General features: G+C 41.9%; 1 protein-coding gene across 1 annotated transcript in view; it reads left to right on the forward strand.

Annotated features, from left to right (window-relative positions):
• Positions 1 to 4,930: 4,930 nt before the first annotated feature.
• BTBD11 (BTB domain containing 11) overlaps positions 4,931 to 22,828 on the forward strand; it is a 205,440-nt gene continuing 187,542 nt past the window's right edge. The window contains 1 exon segment of the mRNA XM_032220930.1: positions 4,931 to 6,384. Within this exon segment, the coding sequence (XP_032076821.1) occupies positions 5,190 to 6,384 (1,195 nt within the window). The 5' untranslated portion in view covers positions 4,931 to 5,189.

Here is a 22,828-nt window from a genome sequence, read left to right on the forward strand (position 1 = left end):
CAGCGGCATTTCTCTCCAGCCTTCACCCAAAGTCCCATACCAGGAGACTGAAACAGACCCCAAGTCAGAATTTTTGCCCCCCTCCGACCCACACAAAAGGACCCCGAAGGGGGAGACTCTCTGCAGCAACACAAACATTCATTGCATGTATCCAGCCCAGGGGACATAGTTTGAGAACCCCTGATTTAGTGCAATATAAAAAATGCAAATAATTTTTCTGTGGACCACCAGAATTTTCTTGTGGACAACCAGTGATCCATGGATCATCAGTTGGTGACCGCTGCTATAGAGTACATAGAATAGCATTACATTAGCAAATTTTAATGCGTAACTCTCAATACTAACATGGTAATCATATACTACAGAAGTAACATTCCTTATGCAGAAGGTTTTTGTACCTGTTCCAATTCCCCGAATGAATCCGAAGACCTTCTCTATTGTTATTGGAGTGAAGAGTTTATAATCCCACTTCTTACCCATTATGCAGGCTAATCTGAAATTGAAGTTATCTTTTTACTGGATAACTTTTGCACTGAACTTTTCCAGTAATGCAATGAAGTTTTGCTTGATTGCAATTGCTATTAGAAGGTTCTTGGTTTGACTCTTACATCAATTAAGATTTGGACCTAACGGTATATACATTTCTCATCTCTACATCCATACCCATCACTGTTATTTGTATTTTTATTCTATTTTACTTTATTTTGTACCATTTTAAAATAGAGACTGTCATAGTATCATTAATCTTCTGCAACCTGTTTTGACTTCTTATAATTTTAGGGCTTCTGGCTGTACATTAGTAATGAAACGTTAAGAGAAATCCAACCTTGTTGACCCACGACTATTGTGCAAGGTTTGCCACCAACCACATTGTGAAGTATGTGGATGATACAACAATAGTGTATTCAGGACAACAATGAGAGTGCTTATCGGAAGGAGGTGGAGGGTTTGGTGAACTGGTGTAATAAAAACAGCTTTGGTTTAAATGTTGGAAAAACTAAAGCGATCATTGTCGATTTCAGAAAGGCAGGCACTCCCATGCACCTCTGAGTATTAATGATTCACTTGTCGAGGTGGTTAGTAGCATTAGTTTTCTGGGTGTGCAACTAACAAGTAGGCTGGCTTGGTCACTCAACACTGAGACACTGGTGAAGCGGACATAGGCCAGCACCTGCATTTTCTGCGTCATATGAGAAAAGTAGATCTACCTTCCCCTGTCCTTACCACTTTCTATAGAGGGACGATCGAGAGCATCCTCTTCAAATTGTATTACAGTCTGGTTTGGAAGCATTACTGCTTTGGACAAGAAGGCGGTACGGAGAGTGGTGAGGATGGCAGATAGGATTATTGGCAGTTCATTTCCTTCTATTCAGGACATAGCATATAAGCGATGCCTGACCAGGGTCTTCAGTATTGTCTGGGACGCTACACATCCTCTTCATGACTTGTCTTCCTTGTTGCCTCCTGGGAAGAGGCTTTGTGGTATCCGAAGCAGAACATCCAGATTCAGTCATACTTTTGTTCCATATAGTATCAACCTTGTGAACTCTCAAGCTTCCTCTTTCTGATATGTATTCAAGACAGGGGAGAAATTCAGCAGGTTCTGACAGGTTCTGGAGAACTGGTAGTGGAAATTTTGAATAGTTGGGAGAACTGGCAAATACCACCTCTGGCTGGCCCCAGAGTGGGGTGGGAATGGAGATTTTGCAATATCCTTCCCCCAGGAGTGGGGTGGGAATAGAGATTTTGCAGTATCATTCCTCTGCCGTACCCACCAAGCCACACCCACAGAACTGGTAGTAAAAAAAATTGAACTTCACCACTGATTCAGTGTGCATGCGTGTGTGTGTAGCATGAGCTGCCGTTTTTCTATAAATCTTGGTGGGTCGGTGTGGAGTGCTGGCTTTGTTTCAGTAAGTGGAATGATTGGTTGTGTGGTTGTATCATGATTGGTAGATTGGTGCTGATTGGTGCTGGCTGTGTGTCCGTTGTTGTTTCGTGTTGTAACGGCCTGGGTGGTGGGTGGGGCTCGTTTGTTGACTAGGGCTGGTTTCCAGATGTCTGGTAGGCAGGAGGTATCGTCATGTTTATTCATGTTGTGGGGGTGTTTCTCTATTTCGATAGCTTCCATAATTATCCTCTTGTTGAAGTGTTCAGTTTTGGAGATTAACCTGGTTCTTTCAAAATTAATTTCATGTCCTGTAGCTTTAAGGTGCTGGAAAAGGGAGGAAGTTTTTTCTTTTTTTCTTACTGCATTCTTGTGTTCTGCAATGCATGTATTTATCCACACACCCCACCAAGATTTATAGAAAGACGGCAGCTCCGACCATGCTTTAAGCCCAAAATCCAGCCTGAAGATGGCGAGTGAGACCTCGCCGAAACGTTGCCAAGACAATCTCAATCTTACACTGGAAAAGACCCGAATACAACAAGACCAGCATATATGCGTATGTATGTATGTATGTATGTATGTATGTATGTGTATATATTTCTTGAGCTATGAATTTCAGATTTCTTGAGAATATGAATACGAACCAATTGGCTCACACATATCCATGCATTTGAGTGAGAAGATTAGGCAAACTCTATTGGTTAAAATTTGATATGAATTATGAAATTGTTGTTGTTTTAATCTTTTATGCCATCTGGAATAAGTGCTGAGAGGGAAGAAGCCACATAAATCATTTAAATAAATAAACATGAATAATGTGAAGAGAATACAAAAATTCAGATCGTTTCTTCAAGGAATTTATAAATAAATAGTAATTTTTTTCCCAAACCAGCACCTTCTAAGATGCATTGGACTACAATTGATTTCATTGTCAGCCAACAAAGCTCTGTTGAGAAGGTCAATGGGCATTATAATACATTAGTCCTCAATTTACAACAGTTCGTTTAGTGATTGTTCAAAGTTACAATGGCACTGAAGAAAGTGACTTATGACCCTTTTTCACAGTTACAATCTTTGCAGCATTTCCCCCATGATCATGTGATCAAAATTCAGATGATTGGCCATTGGGACCATTGCTGTGTCCCAAAGGTCATGTGATCACTTTTTGCGACCTTCTGACAAGCAAAATCAACGGGAAAGCCAAATTCACTTAACAACCATGTTACTAATTTAACAACTGAAGTGATTCATTTAACAACTGTGTCAAGGAAGGTTGTAAAATGGAGCAAAATGCACCAAACAAATGTCTCACTTAGCAACAGAAATTTTGGGCTCAATTGCATTCGTAAGTCGAGGGCTACCTATAGAATACATCTGGAAGCTGATAATGTAACCCCACTCTTGTTGGTGCCTGTGGGTCTTAGTTGAACATCCTTCTCCACTGCCAGATATACCAGATATGTAGGATCTTAGCTGCTATTATTCCTGGCCAATGAAGGCCAAGTTTGATTGAGGAGTAAAAGAACTGAAGTCCTTCCAATCACCTGGTTGGGGGATACTGGTTTGATTTGCACCGTCTTCATATTGATTCCCAAATGATTCCTAATCTCTTTCTGAGGCTGACTCTAATTACTGGGAGAGGTTTTGTTTTAATGCAGGGGTGTCAAACTCAATTTCATCAGGGTTGTGTTTGACCTCGAGGTGGGGGGTGGGGAGGGGGCGTGGCCAGCTCAACAACACTCATTAATGCTCCATTTTCAGCTGTGATGGCCTCCTGCAACCCTCTGCCAGTGAAAAGGGAGCTCAGGGAGGCTGTGCATGCCCCCCCCCAGGTCCATTTTCACTGGCAATAAGCACTGTGGGCTGGTCCTTCACTGTTTCCAGGGTGGGACTGCCGGCCAGACCTAAGCACCCTGCAGGCCTTGAGTTTGACACCCCATTTTAATGCATATATGCCATGTTCATCTCCTAAACCTTCAAAGTTTGCTTGTACTGCAGGTTGAAATAAGGGGATCCATGGATCAGTCTAGGTACCTCCAAAGGTGGGAGAGGTGATTCCCTTCGACTCCCCACTTATAAGCTCTGCCTTCAAAGACAGCTAAGGACGAAGGTCTGGCATTCCCTGCTCAATTTTTCCCAACAGATGTTGCTACACACCACCTGGACTCGCTGGATCGCACTGAAGGGCAGGTGCTCTAACCTGCCACCGTCGTTCCTCCCTGCCTTCCAGCGCCATAAGTACAATTACAGGAGAGGCAAAACCTCGAGGGAGATTGCGGCTCCGCACCTGCAGAGAAGCACCCTCTCCCTTTCTCTCTCTCTCTCTCTCCCCCTTCGTCCCGTAAATCCCAGGATCTCAGGTTGGCGACAACGTAACACATCCAGTTGGGAAAGCCAAGCAGAGAACCAGTAACTGACAGTTACTTTATATATGTATGTATGTATGTATGTATGTATGTATGTATGTATGTATGTATGTATGTATGTATGTATATACGTACGTACATACATACATTCGAAGCTTGGAATTTTTCAAAACAAAAAATCGCTACGGCTCCTTCCCGGAGCATCTTGGATCAACCAACAACCCTCGATCTGTTTTGGGATTACTACAAGCCCGAGATCTTGCGGGGTTTTTTTCCAATTTCCTCCGCTCGCCGGCCCGCCCCCAGTCAGTGGGCACAGCAATACAAAGAAATCCTCAGGCCGGGACGGGCGACATCAAAAACCCACTTTGCTAATTCCCGAAAACAGCGAATTTAGGAGAGCCTGTTGAAGAAAATACGGATTTTTCAAAAGGGGGGGGGAGAGAAAGTGACACTTCTCCGCCGTCGCAGCTGCCAGGGGTGAGGAGGGGGGGGGGCAAGTCCCAGAAGGTAGCAAGGAAAGCGTTCCCATTGGTTCCCTTTTGAAGCGTTTTGCATAACCACGCCTCCCATGTCTCTCCCTCCCCCCCGCCCCCACCCCCTTTCCCTGCCTCCTTCGGCTGGCTTGAGCGTGCCGGGCTAGTGCAGTGCCGGAGTCGGGCAAGAGCGGAACGCGACTGCCGCTTTTTCCTAACTGGGCAGCCACGGGAGGGGCGTTTCGTGGCGCTTCTTCGCCGCGCGTCCTTCTGCCAATGCGGATCGCGTTCTGGCAGGAGGGAAAGAGGGACGGCGTTTTGCCCGGCGGACCTGCTGGAAAGTCAAGCCAGACGTCGGGAGCTGCTAAGTTGGAGAGAGGAGCGGAGGCTTTCGGGGCGCCGCCGCCGCCTTTTCTCTTTTTAAAGTTTCCTGCTGGTGCAGCATGAAGTGCAGCGATGGCAAGGAGAGGTAAGACGGTGGTGAGGACGCTGGAAGATCTGACGCTGGACTCGGGCTATGGTGGCGCCGCAGACTCCGTCAGGTCCTCCAACTTATCCCTCTGCTGCTCCGATTCCCCTCACTCGGCTTACCCCTATGGAGGAAACGGCTGGCAGCAGCAGCAACGTCTAACAGACTCCATGCACAGTCGGCACAACAGCTTCGACACCGTCAACACTGTCCTGGTGGAAGACTCCGAAGGGCTGGACTGCTCCGGGCAGCACTGCTCCAGGCTGTTGCCTGACCTTGAGGAGGTTCCCTGGAGCCTCGACGAGGTGGAAGCCGTCCTCCTCCCGCAGCGCAAAGAGGCCCGAGGGCTCGGCGTGGCCCCCGCCGCCAGCTCCAGCAGCGCCGCCAGCTCCACCACCGTCAGCAGCAGCAGCGGAGGCGGCGGAGGAGGCGGCGATGGCGGCGGCCCCCTTTGCAAAGACGCCTTGGGCAGACTTTCCACCTTGGTCAGCCGAGCGCTGATCCGGCTGGCCAGGGAGGCTCAGCGGCTGAGCCTGCGCTTCGCCAAATGCACCAAGTACGAGATCCAGAGCGCCATGGAGATCGTCCTGGGTTGGAGCCTGGCCTCCAGCGGCACGGCGGCCGCCCTGGGCGCCTTGTCCCTCTACAACATGAGCAGCAGCGGCGGCGACCGCTTCAGCCGGGGCAAGTCGACCCGCTGCGGCCTCACCTTCTCGGTGGGCAAGTTCTACCGCTGGATGGTGGACAGCCGGGTGGCCGTGCGCATCCACGAGCACGCCGCCATCTACTTGACCGCCTGCATGGAGAACCTCTTCCGAGAGGTTTACGCCAGGGTCCTGCAGCTCGCCGCCTCGGCGCCGCCCCAGCAGCTCCAGGCTCAGCCCCACCAAAACAATCCGCCGCCTCAGCCGCAACAGTCTCAGCTGCACCACAGGGGCCCCTGCTCCAGCGCCGGCTCTGGCGGGACCTGTGCCGCCTCCGCCGCCAGTCTGCCCCCTGCCGCCGCCGCCACCAACGCCAACAAGGAGCGAGAGACGAACAGCGGCGGCGGCGGCAGCCTGGCTGCTAACGAAGCGCCAAAGTTTACGCTCGAGTTTCTGGAGCAGACCGTCAACAACGACTCGGAGCTGTGGGGGCTGCTGCAGCCATACCAGCACCTGATCTGCGGGAAAAACGCCAGCGGTGAGTCAGGGGCCCTGCCCACCTGTTGTGGCGGGAATTGAGGGGTGGGTGGGAAGGAAGGAGAAGCCTGGCAAGCTTGGCGCGCCGGACTCCCCCACAGAGATAAAGGTTCTTCTCCCTACCACCCCCGAGCGACCAGAGAGGGAAAGGATGCCCGGGCTTTGCAAAAGAAGGGGGCGTCTGTTTTATTGCTAACGTTTAGGTAGCTCTGGATGGAAGGTGTTAGGAAGGCAGGATCATCAGAATATCTTGTCCCTGTTGAATTCAGCTGACTACTCTATGCAGCCTTACTGTGGAGTAATTAGTGTTAGTATCCACAGGGATAAGCACTTGGGCCCCTGGCAGTGAAACCAGCTCTGTATGTTGATCACTTCCCAGAGTAATTGATTAGCCCAAGACCTCATTAGTGTTGTTCTGATCTGTTAAGACTGCAAACCCCATGATCCTCAGCTAGCATGGCAAGGGAAGATACCAGTAGTAGCTTGTTAGATATGTTGGACATCAGAAAGCCCTTGGGTTTGATGTATTCAATGAGATGGACACCTGTCTTTGGAAACTTTTAACTAAGAATGTTGATATAGGACACTTACGTTAATTCTGCTTGGATTTTGTAACCAGTGAACTCAAGGTTGACTTTCAAATCAACCTGGCTGCTTTGATGTCATTCATTGTGTTGAAGTTCTGTGTGCAGTTGTTGCAATATTACGTCTCAGTATTGCTCCCGATGGCCTCATATCCTTATTGTTACAACACACTGACCATTATTAAGTTATTCTAACATTTAAAGTGAATTGTATTCTGAAGGTTGCTACCTATTTTCCTGTGTACCCTTAATTCCTGGCCCCACTTGCTAAATTCCTACTCCTGATTCTGTCAAGTTACAGAATGGTAGCCCGTCCTCTATGTGGTGTTTGAGAAGGCTGCAGCTTTTGTCTGATGTTCCTAGAAGTGTTGGTGACAGCTGTACTTTGTATCCATTTTTAGAAGAGAGCTGTATGATGTGGTTAACTTGGAGAAGTCTGTCCATGCTTCAGAAATGTTACTATCCTAAGCCACAGGATCCTAGGGGAAGCTCAATTCTGCTTCCTCTCATGGTTTGGATTCGGGAGGGGTTGAAGAGTATAAGTTGTGTTTACAGAGCTGTCACTTAATGCTGACAAAAGATACGAAGGATGCATCTGTGCCTTTCTGCCTCCCCATGCTAAATGTGATTGGATTGCTTTGGGGGCAAAGATTATATCTTGCAGTATCCTGCAGGTAGTAAGAGATACACTTCTATTAGCCCTGTAAGGTTATTTTGTTACCTGAGTATCAACTAGATACTGACTATATTGGCACTCTATGTGTTGATTAATGGAATCTGTTGGTTGGGTTGGTATTATAAATTAAAAACACATGCATGGCATCCAGAACTGCAAACAAATTGACCATATTTTAGCCCACATTGAAAAACATTGTTCTCTTGAAGCATTGAAAACAATTATACTCCATTGTATCTGAGCCTCTTCGGAGAGATTTGGAGCAGAGATGTTCTTTTCTTCCCCCATGGAAGAAAATTAGTATTTGTCTTGAAGCATGTGCAAGCTATTTCTGAGAATCTCTGCAACTGACTTCTGCTCACTTATCCATCTCTGACGACAGCACTTGTTTCATGTATCAACTCCTTCCTATATTCCTTGCATCATTTTACTTACATTGGTAAACTTCATTCGTCCTCAAATCTGTGCATCAGGATGAATCAACCTTCTGTCCACACAATGTGTAGTCATTAGTATGTCATAGAAGCAACAGTTGTGGAGGTGATCAGAGTAGCCCATGAAATTTACATGTCTTCCAGATGTGCCAAGGCTAAGCAGGAGTGCATCAAATTTTGAATGGTATAAAGGAGGAGGACTGTTTAGGACTGTAAAGTCTGAACTTCAGCTTATTAGTGCCTTTGCATAAGTGTTTCCAAAAACAATATTAACTATCACAGGTGCCTAATTCATTATTCTAGGGGGCTTTAAATTATGGGATTTAAAGTCTACACATTCTATTCACTGGTTGGTTTTGAATTGTGGACTTATTTGTTTCAATTAGAAGGAATATATAGATACTAAACATTAGGTGGTTAACCAGCACTCGTGTATTTGAGAGGTTTCTACTGCTTTTCCTGAATAGATTCCTGGACGTCTGCCACAGAATGCTGTTTTGACATTTTTGGATTAATTTTTTGGTCCTCCTATAATGGTAACCATATTCCTTCACTAACCTGTTGAAAGGTAACACTCCTAGGCTTGCCTCATCTTACAAATGTGCAGCTCTTGATATTATAGTGACAGGTGAAGGGCAAATACTATATTTCAGGCAAAATGATTTTCTTGACACAGAATGATATGTGGAGTAGAAATGTAGCCCTCTGTGGATTCTAAAATCTGGATCCCTGGATATTCAAAACTGCATTGTGGTCTTTTATATGCACACATAAATTACAAGAGCAGCAGTATTCACAAATCTCTCCAAAAAAAGGCCTATTTCCTTTTCCTCATCCTCCTTTTTTGGTTGGTGGTAGTAGTTTTTACTATGTAGAATTCTGACTTGCTTCATGTTTGTGCTTGAGGCACTTTGTGTCTTTGATAATTTGGATTCCCAAGATTTCCAAGTCTCTTCTTTTGAGACTGCTAAAATTAAGTAGGCTGTGTTTTGTTGGGTGGTGGGAATCATGCATTTAAAAGTTACTCTTTGCATGGCAATCTTTGAATTCCAAGTCTTTGGTTTTCTTGGTTTGTCTTTACCCAATTTCAGAAGAACGTGACAAGACTGCATGATTCATGTCCTTCCTTCTCATGATTTATTCCTTCTTCTAGTCTGACATCTTTTTTTCCCATGGAGTTCCAGATATTCACGAGCAAATCGACCCACTGAGAATGAAGGGGGAAAAAAGTAAACGGTAGCATTATTTTATGCAAATATTTTTTTTTTCATCCAAGTCAGTGTTGACGTTTGGTGACTGTTTTGACAAGTCCCTATATTTTTCTTGGCATTTTTTCTAAAGAAATGGCTTACCATTGTCTTTTTCTTGAGACTGAGTGACTGGCTCAAAGTCATCCAGCTGGCTTCATGCCTAAGGTAGAACTAGAACTCAGTCTCCTGGTTTCTATTCTGGTGCCTTAACCACTACACTGAACTGGCTTTCGTGCATCTATTAAAATGTGCATTTAAAAGACTTGAAGGAACTGATCGGGAAAGGAGATTTTTGAAATATATTTCTGATTTTTGCTTTTGGTATGTGTATCTGTGAATAAAGACACCAAAAACCAATAATGTCAAGGGGGGATTTTAAAGGCCATGAAAATGGATTAAGGGGCATATTCTGCCTAACTTCTACCCTGAACTTCCTAAGTGACTTTTTTGGCGGAATTGTTCTGCTTTATCTTTCTCTCGCTTTTAAATTCTTTTTGTTTCAGCCTTGTGTATGTTTGAGCTGCCTATATTGTAGACACACAGGCTTCAAAAGATTTCATTTTTCCACAGGAAATGGCAGAAATGTAACTGAAGCTCTGGGAGAGAGACAGAGAGAAGAAACAAACGTTTGTTACATGTGCAGTGGTTTGGCCAGCCAGAGCCTGCCTGATCAGACCTCTGAGATATACAGTCTTTTGCTGGGGAAGCTGTGTTCATGTCTCTGCTTGTTTACCAAAAGCTGGAGGCGGAAGGTGCATCCAAGTTCACCAGCTTTCCTCGGATAGTTTCTTTTCCCTCCCTTTAAAAGCAGTAAGGTATCCAAAACATGACAGTATCTCCCCCTTCCCATTGTCAGTCTGGAAATCTTCAATCTGCAATGCCTAACATTGTTCAGATGCATGCACAACATAGATAAAAATGGAGCAGAGCTGCAATATCTCGTTAATGTTCAAGGACATTCAACTCGATGTTATTATGTGTGTCTCCTTCTCTGGGAGATCCGTGCTCTTTTACAACCACAGAGATACAGTAAAGCCAGAATCAAAACAAGCTGAACAAGAGAAAAATTGTAAGGAGCCAAAGCCATTGGCTAGAATCTTTTGGGAATAGCCTAAAGAGCATGTTATGTTACCTATCAGAATACTTGTCAAGAACAGAGAATTATTGTTTGAACGGGGATTACATTCAACACTTGGCTTTTGCTTTGTTTCCTGGTTCCTTTGTGTTCTGCAATATTTAGATATATTTCAGTGAGGGATTATATTTGGTAATTCAAGTTTGAAGAATCATGGAATCATTGGTTGTGCTCAGGTCTCTGGTGGGGACAGGATGGAGGTGATGCATCCATCCTTGCTCTTCTTGACCTCTTGATGGCTTTCAGTACCATCGACCATGGTATTCTTCTGGGCCAACTTAGGAAGTTGGGGATGAGTGGCACAGTTCTACGCTGGTTCACTTCCTTCCTCCAAGGTAGATCGCAGTTGGTGTTATTAAGGAGCAATAAGTACAGCTTTATTCTTTCTCTGCTCCTGTTTAACATCTACATGAAACCACTGGCTGAGATAATCCATCACCATGGGATGAAGTATCACAAGTATGCTGATGATACCCAGCTGTACATCGCCATTCCTGGATGTTCTTTTATGATGCCTGGAGGCTGTAAGGGGCTTGGATGGAGAACCACAGATTTCAATTGAACCCTGGTAAGGGGTGGCTGTGGATAGGAGCCCCCTTTGCATCTGGAAGTTATCATCTTTAGTTTTGGATGGGGTTGGACTACCCAGACAGACCTGGGACATAATCTTGGAATCTTCCTTGAATAGTGACTCCTCCTTAAAGAGCAGGTGGAAGTCATGGCTTGGAAGGACTTTGGTCAATTTTCCATTGGGTTAAACCCATTCCTGGATAGGGAGGCTCTCCACTCAATCATTCATCCTTGAAAAGTATCTGGAAGCTTCAAATGTGGCTGTGTGGGTAATCTTAGGCACCCAGAGAAGACCTCTGCCCCATGTCCTGCATTGGATATTGGTTTGCTTCCAGGTCCAATTTAAGATGTTGGTATGACCTTGAAAGCTCTACAGGGCATACAGTAGAACCAAATTACTACAGATCTGTTTTCATCCTGTAATATCAGCCTGTCCCACCAGGTCAGGCAGGGAAAGTATATTGTGGAGCCTGTCAGCCAAAGAATTCTGATTGAATTCAAGGTTTGTACCCCAATAAATTACCCTTCAAATGGGATTTTCCAATATGCAGTGGTTTTGCATATTTGCTTAACGTGTGACTTTGTTAGGGACTTTCTTTTTGTGTAATTTTTGTATGGCTGCTATTCATTATAAGTACGCAACTAGAGTAATTTGGAGAAACTTAACACTGGAAAGTACTTTAATATAGCAATGTGTTACATATTAGCTTGCAGTATGACAAATTCTTGTTAAGATCAGTGGAACTTACTTCTGACTAAACAAATGTAAACTTGTTCTAGTTTCATTTCTCTTGGACCACAAAAGAAACTACTTAATTGTGACAGAAGTCCCTAAGAATGTTCTTTACTCAGGTCCAGAATTAGATACACAAGAGTTTGTGCAGCATATCTCTTTAAGTTCTTTAGCTTTCTTCAGCCAACATGGTAGCGTTTATTGACCAGAAAGTCATAATTTTTTTATTTTGGCAGAATCTATAAATCCTTGGAATTTGACTGATTTTTTAAAAGTGTTTTTTATTTGACATTTTCCAAACATTAAAATCACAATTACACTTTTATAGCTTTCTGTTATCGGTTTCTTTTTTCTGATTTCCGGTTTTCCATTTTCCATTCTATTATCTTCTACATATTCTTCTTTGTTTCATACTTTCTCATTTTGACAATATATACATCTATATATACAATATTTCCATCTCTATTGCTTTCTAAGTATATGCCATCTCTTTTCATTGTGTTTACTATGTGTTCCTTATACATTGATTTTACATCTCTTTTCAAGCTAGTTATACCACCTGTTCCATATCTTGTAGTACTCTGTTTTCTCTCTATCTCTTAGTTCCATCATTAGTTTGTCCATTTCCGAGCATTCTAGCACCTTTTTTTTTAATGATTTGTGCATTTGAGGGAATGGTGTTTTGTTTTCAACTTTGGGCAGATGAGATTCTGGCAGCAGTAATTATATGAAGCATTATACATTGGATATCCTTACTAATATTTTTTTATTATTTAGAAGAAACAGCTCAGGATTCATGTCAATTTTTTGTATTTCTTCTAACCATTTTTGTCCAGAATTCTTTGGCTTTCGGACACGTCCACCACATTTTGGCAGAGTCTATAAATCTTTGGAATTTGACTGATTTTATTTTTAAACAATTGATATTCAGGTGGTTGCTTCAGGGTGAGCAGCATCAGAACTGTGCTGCTAATTAGTCAATAGTTAATTTGTATTTACATATTAGTTACATGGTTATCTCCCTTCATTTGGTAGAAATAGTGACTATTTTACTTTGGTGACATTTTTTCATTGTTTCCTAGGATCTCTGTTTCAGAAAACTGAGTGCACTACTAGATTCCAACAGATTTTTTTCGCTGAGACTTTCTCTTGATGTTTCCTACACATGAGAGTTGAGTTGAGATGAGATTGTTCTGTTGAGTTTACTTTGAACTAATAGCCATAGTATTTTGTAAGTAGTTCACGCCTGTTGCAATATAGGAAAATACAAACTGAATAATTATGTTTACTGTTCTCCCTGAATCCAATAGTTGAAGATCTTGCAATTAGATTTTTTGCTTCTGGGGAATGGTTGACTTTTACCTGTTTTGTTCTTTGTCCATATTTTCCATTCTTTAATCTTCTGACATTAATAGAGTGATCATTATAGACAGTTTCATTCTGCTGCTCCTGGAGCCCTAAGGAATGGCTATCAAAGGAACAATTTTCTTGAGATGCAGTTGAACTTAAAAAACCTTATTTGGATTGAGGCAATCTGTGGTGAAGTCAGAATGCACTTTCAGCATTGTGCGAGAGAGCTGGTTCTTGCTTGCTTGTCTTGTGCATGGTCTAAATCGGTTATCACATCTATTCATTTATGAGACTTAATCCAAAGGCAAAGACAGTAGGTAAAATTCACATGAGTGAGTTATCTTGCACAATTCTCACTGAAATGTGAGGGTTTATGTGCAAGAAGTATTTTTATTTTACTCTACTAATGAGCCACCGTGGCGCAGTGGTTAGAATGCAGTGCTGCAGGCTGCTTCTGCTGCCTGCCGGGCTGATCTGCAATAAGACAGTTCAAATCTCACCAGGCTCAAAGTTGATTCATCCTTCCATCTTTCCGAGGTGGGTAAAATGAGGACGCAAATTGTTGTGGGCAATAGGCTGACTCTGTAAAACCTCTTAGAGAGGGCTATAAAGCACTGTAAAGTGGCATATAAGTCTAAGTGCTATTGCTATTGCTTGATCAAGGATTACACTAAAGAGGTTGTGGTGGCCAGTTTGTACTCAAGATATGGAGAGAACAAAAACAAATGTTCAGGAGCACATTGCATAATGTTTTTCATACATAACTTCTTTAAACAATGATGAAGAAATATCTGGTATGTCAAATGAAGGGATGAATAGCTTTTTTTTTTGAAAATTCAGAATAGTCACTGGGTAGCCTACTTTAATCTAATATGGTTTGAGGTCTTCTCAGGATCACATTCCCCAAATAGAATTGACCTATCTTGTGTATTCAGGGGAAGCTGCTATTAGATCTCTTACTTTTCTGAAACGAGTAACTTATAAGCAGAGAGTTGGGTTTTTTTGGTAGAAGTGTCCACCTTATGAAACAGCTCTCTCATTATTTTGGCATCCATGTTGCCATCTTTCTGGAACCTTTTAAAAAAGTAACTCTTCTGGAAAGCATTTGGAATTTAATAGATACTATCAGTGAAATAGTTATTACAATCTGTAAGTTACATATTTACTTTGGTGCTATATTGTTGGGATCAGTGGTGAAATCTATCACTCCCCCCCCAAGGAATTCAGACACAGAGGGCTTAGTGAAATAAATGCTCTACAGGTAGTCCTCAAGCTACGACCACAGTTGAACCCAACATTTTTTGTTGCTAAGTGAAAAATTTGTTAAGTGAGTTTTTTGCCCCATTATAGGTCTTTTCTTGCCGCATTTGTTAAAGGCATCACTGCAGTTGTTAAATTAGTAACATGGATGTTAAGTGAATCTGATTCCCCATTGACTTTGCTTGTTAGAAGGTTGCCAAAGGCCATCACATGACCCTGGGACACTGCAACCGTCATAAATGTGAGTCAGTTGTCCAGCATCCGAACGTAAATCACGTGATCATAGGGATGCTGCAATGCTTATAAGTGTGAAAAAAGGTCATAAGTCACTTTTTTCAGTGCCGTTGTAACTTTGAATGGTCACTAAGTGAATTGTTGTAAGTTGAGGACCACATATACTTTGCTTGGAATATAAGAGTAGCAGTCACAGTAGCATCAGTCAGTCCAAAAGCTGTAAGGTCCTCTGACATGCCATGGTAGTGAACGTATGGCACGCGTGCTGCAAGCGGCATGCAGAGCCAACCAGCACAGGATACGCGGCCTCACGGGCTCCTCTTTTGCGTTCCTGTGCACACATGCGTGCCGGTCAGCTGGCCTTTGTGAATGTGGGAGTGCCGAAACCTGGAAGAGTGGAGTTCCGGCTCGCATGTGTGCACTGGCATCCAAACTTCTGGGTGTCTGTTGTACACTTGCATGATGGCCAGTTGTTTCTCGGGTGCGCGCATGAGCTGGAAACAGGAAGTTCAGGTGCTGGCGTGCACATGTGCGCCAGAACACTGCTGTTCCGGGTTTTGGTGCTCCTGCGCTCGCGAAGGCCACTGACCTCACACAGTCCATTTCTGGCACGCAGGTTGGCATGCAGTGACATAAATGGTTAGCCATTACTGATCTATTGGCAAAAGTGGTCTGCTTCTACTGCATTTTTCAATTGTGAAACATTATATGTTACATTAGGTTAGGAGGAAACAGGGTTCTTCCTGATGCCAGGAACACATTTCAAGAAGCAGCTTAGGACAGGCCATCTCAAAAGAAAACAAGACTGGTTTACTGACACTTAGAAGTGATGGGACGTCTTCTTTTTAAAATATTCATGGTTGAAGAAGGAAAAGTATTTAAGTAGCTTTTAGATTTTTCCATACAAGCCATGGGATAGAAAATTAGAAAAATCTGTTCTAAATTTAAAAATCTGTGCTTCCACCTAACATAAGCAAGAAGCAAGAATGCCGTTGCTGTCATCTTTGAATAAACCAGAGAAATGATGGATTGGGGCAAACTATAATAAAGCAGCTCTACCTTCAATGCTATTCTCACTGGAATCATGGCTGACCTGAAAGAAGTTCAAACCATTAGTATACCCAATAAATTAAATATTGTCCATCTGTTCAATTTTCTATAGAACCTGAGAATGCTGAGATGCTCCCCTATACATACATGAATTCTGAGGATCCCTGATTTATTTGTGAAATATTTCGCCAAAATAGATTGTGCTTTAACCTGCCCTCTCACTTTCCCTGTTTTATTTTTAAGTAAATTCTATTACGGAATATACACTGAAATAAAGGGAAAAAAACATTATTTTGGATTAATGGATTAACACTTAGTTTTCTTTCTATAAACAAAAAACCCCCCATGTGTTGATTTTTGCTTTTGGGGTCGGTATTTTTGTTCCTTCGTTGAAAAATGTATATTTTGGGGAAATAGAAAGACATGGGTTTTGTCTTCGGGTTTTCCAGATTGAAAAGTCATCTAAGGAAGGAATTTAAGTGCTGCTGTGATTTGCTTGGGAATAGATAGCTTACTTCCTAGAGATATATTGGAATTTGGCTTAGGATAGAAGCATACTTGAAACCTGTGTAAAGCTCTTGTAACTGCTTCTGTTACTCTGAGTTAAGGTTACTTTGTGATGTTATAAACTTATATCCCGTCCTTAAAATACTTTAAAAAAATATTAAACCTTATCTTTCATGTAAGTTACAGATCAACAAGAGAGAGCAAGCATGACAGAGTGAATGACTGCATAGAGAGTGCATGCAAGCGAAATGGCAGGAGCGAAGATATGAGGAAAAGATAGGCAGAAAGACTTAAAGAGAGAGAAAAAAAGGATGGAGGGATGGATGGAAGGATAGATAGATAATAACAGAAAAACAATAACAGAGTTGGAAGGGATCTTGGAGGTCTTCTAGTCCAACCCCCCTGCTCAAGTAGAAATCCTATACCATTTGAGACAAATGATTGTCCAATCTCTTCTTAAAAACTTCCAGTATTGAACCACCCACAATTTCTGGAGACAAGTTATTCCACTGATTAATTGTCCTAACACTCAGGAAATTTCCCCTCAGTTCTAGGTTGCTTCTCTCCTTGATTAGTTTCCACCCATTGCTTCTTGTCCAACTTCAGGCTCCTTGGAGAATAGCTTGACTCCCTCTTCTTTGTGGCAACCCCTGAGATATTGGAACACTGCTATCATGTCACCCCTAGTCCTTCTGTTCATTAAACTAGACTTACCCATGAGAGAGAGAGAGAGGGAGGGAGGGAGGGGGAGGGAGGGAGGGAGAGAGAGAGAGAGAGAGAGAGAGGGAGAGGGAGAGAGAGAGAGAGAGAGAGGGAGGACTTTCTTCTCATGAGGAAAAGCCCACTGAGTGTTAGCAAGGAGAGTGTTAGCTTCCCAAGTGGACCAGACAGAAAACATGATAAGATGACATAATTCTATTTTATTGTAAGGCTACATTAAAAGAATCTTGCAAGTCTGAAAGTTCACATCTCCTGCAATCTCTTTTTTTACTTCCTGATAACTTAGGACAAATCCTTTCTAAGTTTTTTTCTCTGCTTGTTACAGGCAGTCCTCAAGTTATGATCAGTTGGTTTGTTAGGATGGACTTCCCCCAGACTATTTACAACCCAGATTCAAAGTTGCAATTGTTGCCCTCCCAGTCATGTGATTGCATTTTGGATGCTCAGCAACTGGCCCACTTTTTATGTTTATTTGCAGTGGCCTTTCAGTCACACGACCACAATTTACCATTTCTTTTGCTACAAACCTCTGACAAAAAATACTCACTGCAACTGCTGGGTTCACTTTTGATGTGGCATTTGCTTTCACTTTTGATGTTCACTTTTGATGCTAATTAATTACTGTGGCATTTGCTTTGCAACCATCTCAGGTGGTATCTGTCAAGCATGGAAGACCAGGTCCACATTGCAGGTTCAGTTTAATTTATTTATTGCTACATAACAATTCTAGGCTGATCTCTCTTTTCACTCTTTCTCTTGGCTCTGCTAGTCTTTTTCCTACAATATCCCAGGTATGAATATATAATATTTTGAAGGAATAACATTAACACTAAAGCTGTAGTTCTAAAGCTATAATCATATTATTTAAAACCAAAACTGTGACCCCACAACCAAAGGTTAATATTTGGAATCTTGGAAAACATATGACATTAGTGCCACTTAAATTCTAAATTTAAAACTAAATTTGCCAGCATGTGTATTTAGCAATAGAGCCCTGTATTGTCCATCTGTTGATGTCTTTGTTTTAATCAGAAAAAGACAACAGTCAAGGGCGACAGTTCCTGCCTAATTTTGGAGACAATATGACAAAAGGTAGTGCCATCTAAAAAAAATGGACTCCAGTTGGACAGATAGAATAATTTATATGTGAACACTATGGATACTTTGAAATATGAGGATAGATTGGAGACTAGAATCACTAGAATACCTGAAACATTCTAGTTCAACAATTCAAGATGGCCAGTCTTCTGAAACTGCCTATCTGAAAATAAAGATGTAAAACAGGGGTGTCAAACTCAATTTCATTGAAGCTGCATCAGGGTTGTGTTAGATCTCGGGGGTAGGTGTGGCTGGGGTGGGCGTGGCCAGGCTGGGCATATCCAACATTGACGTCACTTATGTCAGGGGCACCTGTGGTGGCCCAAGTGCTCTGCCAGTTAAAACAATTCTGTTTTTGCTGGTAGAGGGTTGCAAGAAGCCATTGCAGCCAAAAACGGAGCTTGGGTGGGTCACAAGTGGCCCTCCCAAGCTCCATTTTTGCTGGCAGAAGCACAGTGGGCCAATCCCGCTGTTTTCAAGGTGGCTCCATGGGCCAGATCTAAGCATCATGCAGGCTGCATCCACCCCAAGGGCCTTGAGTTTGACACCCCTGATGTAAAAAGGCTTTTTTGGGGGGTAATTTTTCAGTAGAATGTATAATAACATCAATGTATGAGGTTGGGAATCCGGAACTCTTGACGCATTCAGTAACATTTACTATTTTGGTGGTTGCAGCTTTTTCTAACTTAATAATCTCTAGACATTATAGAACTACAACTCCCAGAATTCTCATTGACCATGCTAAGTAGGATTTCTAGACATTGCAGAGCCAACACAACAGGAGGACACCCGGTTGAGGAAGATCGGATTGAAATATACCGAAGGTGGAAAGAAAAGGATGTTACTATCATTTTAGAGTATGTTCCCCATAGGTCTTTCAGAACTTCCAATTGTGTACTCATCACCATGTAAATAAATCCAGCCACCTTGCTGATCATCATCATCGTCGTCGTCGTCGTCATCATCATCATCATCATCATCATCATCATCATCATCACTTTGATGACTGGGGAATTCTGGGAACTGATGTTCACACATGTTAGGACTGCTGAGGTTGAGAAATACTGGCATAATGTGTCAGAAGCCAAATAATTTGAGCTTGGTCATTTGTGCCTTGAGTGAGAACTCTGGGTTGATTGTTTGATTATACATTTGTTTCTTTTCTTGGCTCTATATAGTATTCTCAGGAGTCTTCTACAACACCAGAGTTCAAAAGTGTCAATACTCTTCCTGTCCTCCTTTTTTCAAAATAACAATAGGGATAATTTTATATTGGTTTATTTTTTTTGTAACCTGATTTGACAGTTCAAATAAGAAATAAGATAGATAATGACTCCTGGACAAATTTATTATGAGAGGCTTTACAAAGACACTCTTAGATAACTCCTTGTGTGACTTAAAAAAAGAAAGAAAATGAAAATGTTATTTCTAAACCCTTTTTATATTAAGCCATGTTGATAGTAGATGGAGAAGTAAATATTAATAATGGTAGCAATAACAATAGGTTTAAACCCCTATTCAACCATATCTGGCTTTGTTTAAAAGTAGCATAATGTTACTTCTCTGCTTTTAACAGACCTAAAAAATAAAAAGGTGGATAATTAGCAATTAAAATAAAAACCTGCTGAGCCACTTGCAGAACCCCGAGAGGGGGTTGGAAAATAAGTTGGGTGGCATTGGGCAACTCTTCTTTTGTTGAGAACTTGCCAAAATTTTACATGGCAGCATAAAGCTAAAAGGTATAAAAATGGATGTTTGTGAAGTAAAAACTAGATATAAAAGAGTAATCAGAAGATAAGTCCCTAAAACATTCGTTATCATGCTAGCTTACTTTCCTCTTTTAGAAATCAAATCAAAAATCATATATAAGATCACAAGAATTCTTGCAAGTTTAGTAGTTGATGCTTTGTTTGGGAGCATAGAATCACAAGAGTTGTGGAGTCAGAAGAGAATGCAACAATGTTTTCCAATCCTCTGCTATCTGCCGGAAATTCATCCTTGAGAGTTGGATAACCATCGTTTTTTTAAAAGACTTCCAGAAATGGAGAACCCACAAGTTCTTCATAGGTAGAATGTTCCCCCGTTTACCATGTTTCCCCAAAAATAAGACCCAATTGGAAAAGAAGCTCTAGCATGATTTTTTCAGGATGCTCATAATATAAGCCCTAACCTCAAAATGAGCCCCATTTTAAGATCATCAGCCAGATGGATGCATTTAGTACTGTATTTCCTGGAAAATAAGCCCTAATGCGTTCTTTTGGAGCAAAAATTAATATAAGACCTGGTGTTATTTTGGGGAAAACATGGTACAAACCTTGACACCTAAGCACTTCAACGTATCTATTATTTCCTGATCACCTTGCTTACGGCCCTTTTATGCATCCAAACATTAATATCATATCTCCTCTCAGTCTTCTGTTTTCTGTAATCAAGACTTCAAATTACTTCATCCTGTTTTCCTGGGCATGTTTCTGTATCTTTTTTGTTGCTTTCCTGAACCTGTTGTAACATGTCAATACCCTTCTAGAAATATAGTGCCCAGAACTGTATATTGTATTCTAGACATAGTCTCACAGTGTAGAGTAAATGCAAAGACTTAAATAAAATGCTTCATTTAATGCAATCCAGAATTACATTATATCCCACTGCTACCATGTTTCCCTGAAAATAAGACAGGGTCTTATTTTCTTTTGACCCCAAAATAAGCACTTATTTTCAAAGAGATCTTATTATTTTTGAGGTGCAGGAGGCGGAGAGTGTGGTTATCTCATGGCTGCTGTTGTGTTGCAATATTTTTGGGGAGGGCTTATTTTCAGCGAGGGCTTATTTTAGTGCATGCGCTGAAAAGCCCGATTAGGCTTATTATCTGAGGAGGTCTTATTTTCAGGGAGAGAGTGCCCTACTGTCTCTTTTTCTTATGGTTCAGTGTCTATTGGATGCTAAGGAAGGTATCTATGGGAATTTAATAAAGTTAAAATTGTTTTACCAAATAAGAATAATCACAATTACATTTGCACTTGTGGACACAATAATACTGTGTACTGTTTTAGGCTTTAACATCTATGGTTGGTATGACTGAACATCACCAAGGTTCATATGACTGCACAGCATCTATCAGATAATTCATTTCAAATCAATTTCCTATATCCCAATAGTATAGAAATCCATTCACATTAAAAGGTGGGGTAGAGAAAGAATTGAGTCTCTTTTCCAGGTTGCAGCAGGCATCTGAAGGGCATCAGGCGTTTGTAGAAAATCAACTTCTTTTTTTATTCGTTTTTCTAGCTGCCGGAAAGGAAAAGAAAGGCAAAGCAAGTAATATGGAGAGAAACCAAGGGCTAAGTGTCATCCCCAGGGAGGCAATGATGAAAACCTGTTAGAACTTCCAGTCTTGCTTGAAGTTGTAGCATTCCTTCCATAAATGGGATAAGTAGCAGAAACGTGTAGCACTTTGGGAGAGAGAAGAGGTTGGGGTTGTTTGGCTATGGGAAACCATCTGAATTTTATCTCCCTCTTGAATACTGCATGGCTGGAAGCAGAAACAACTGCAGTCTGTAGAAAATCAGTGCTTTTTTTTTCCTTTGGGCCTCGTGTTCTCATTTGCTAAACAGTTAGGCACAGTTAAGCTATATGCGCCTCTTAGCTTTGATCAGCAATGATATGGGCACGTGTTTTATATCTCACTAATTCATTCGGTCTGCCTCGCACAGACTTAACTGTGAAATCTCTTAATGTGATATTGATACCTCAGGGTGGTATCAAGAATTAGATTTTTAAATTTAACCAGGCAAAACCCATGCTGATTTTGCCCTAAGATATCTTTTTCATTCCCAGCTTGAATAAAGAAGTGACTTTTGAATACTTTTGTAACACAATAGTTTGAGATGACCCTTTTTAAAATTGCACTTTGAAAACAGATCAGTCACTTTCAAAGAGAATTCAAGTGTCACAAACCTCTTGGAGGGAAAAAAAAGTTTTTTCTTCTTTCTTTGATGCTGAAATAGCTGATTTTTAGTTTTTTAAATTTATTTCGAAAGCAAATGCGACACACTTAGCTACATTATGTAGGATAGGGTCTCCCCCCTTCTCTGTTTGGTATACAACAACCTCTTAGCATAAGACTCAGAGGCTTTCTTTAGATCAGATGCTTATTTCCTGACATTAGTTTCTTCTCCTAACCAAAAAAACAGAAGGAAAGTAAGTACCAGGGGTGGTATTCAGCAGATTCTGACCAGTTCTGGAGAACCTGTAGTGGAAATTTTGAGTAGTTCAGAGAATCAATAAATATCACCTCTGACTGGCCCCACCCCCTTCTATTCTCTGCCTCCCGAGTCCCAACTGATCGGGAAGAAATGGGGATTTTGTGGTAGCCTTCCCCCGGAGTGGGGAGGGAATGGAGATTTTATAGTATCCTTCCCCTGCCATGCCCACCAAGCCAGATCTACCAAGCCATGCCACGCCCACCGAGCCACGCCCACAGTACCGGTAGTAAAAATTGTTGAATCCCACCACTGGTAAGATTGGTCATAAAACTAATATAGGAATGAATGAATGGTGCAAATCTCAGAAGAGGTGTTTTCCTTTGATAAAGGCACCCTTTTAAAGTTAGGCAACCCTTCCTTCCCTTTTCAAAAACTGAAGTGAAACTGCTGCAATGCTTATCCCAAAGGTGCTTTTTCAAGAGACAGATGGACTTTCTTTTTTTTTCATTGAAGACGTTTTGCTTCTCATCCAAGAAGCAGCTTCAGTTCTGACCCCAGCAAAATGTCTTCAAGGAAAAACAAAGTCAAGTTGCCTCTTGAAAATGCATATTTGGGACAACCACCACTTGGGTGACTGAGAAT

This window comes from Thamnophis elegans, chromosome 7 (assembly GCF_009769535.1).
Source record: "Thamnophis elegans isolate rThaEle1 chromosome 7, rThaEle1.pri, whole genome shotgun sequence".
NCBI lineage: Eukaryota > Metazoa > Chordata > Lepidosauria > Squamata > Colubridae > Thamnophis > Thamnophis elegans.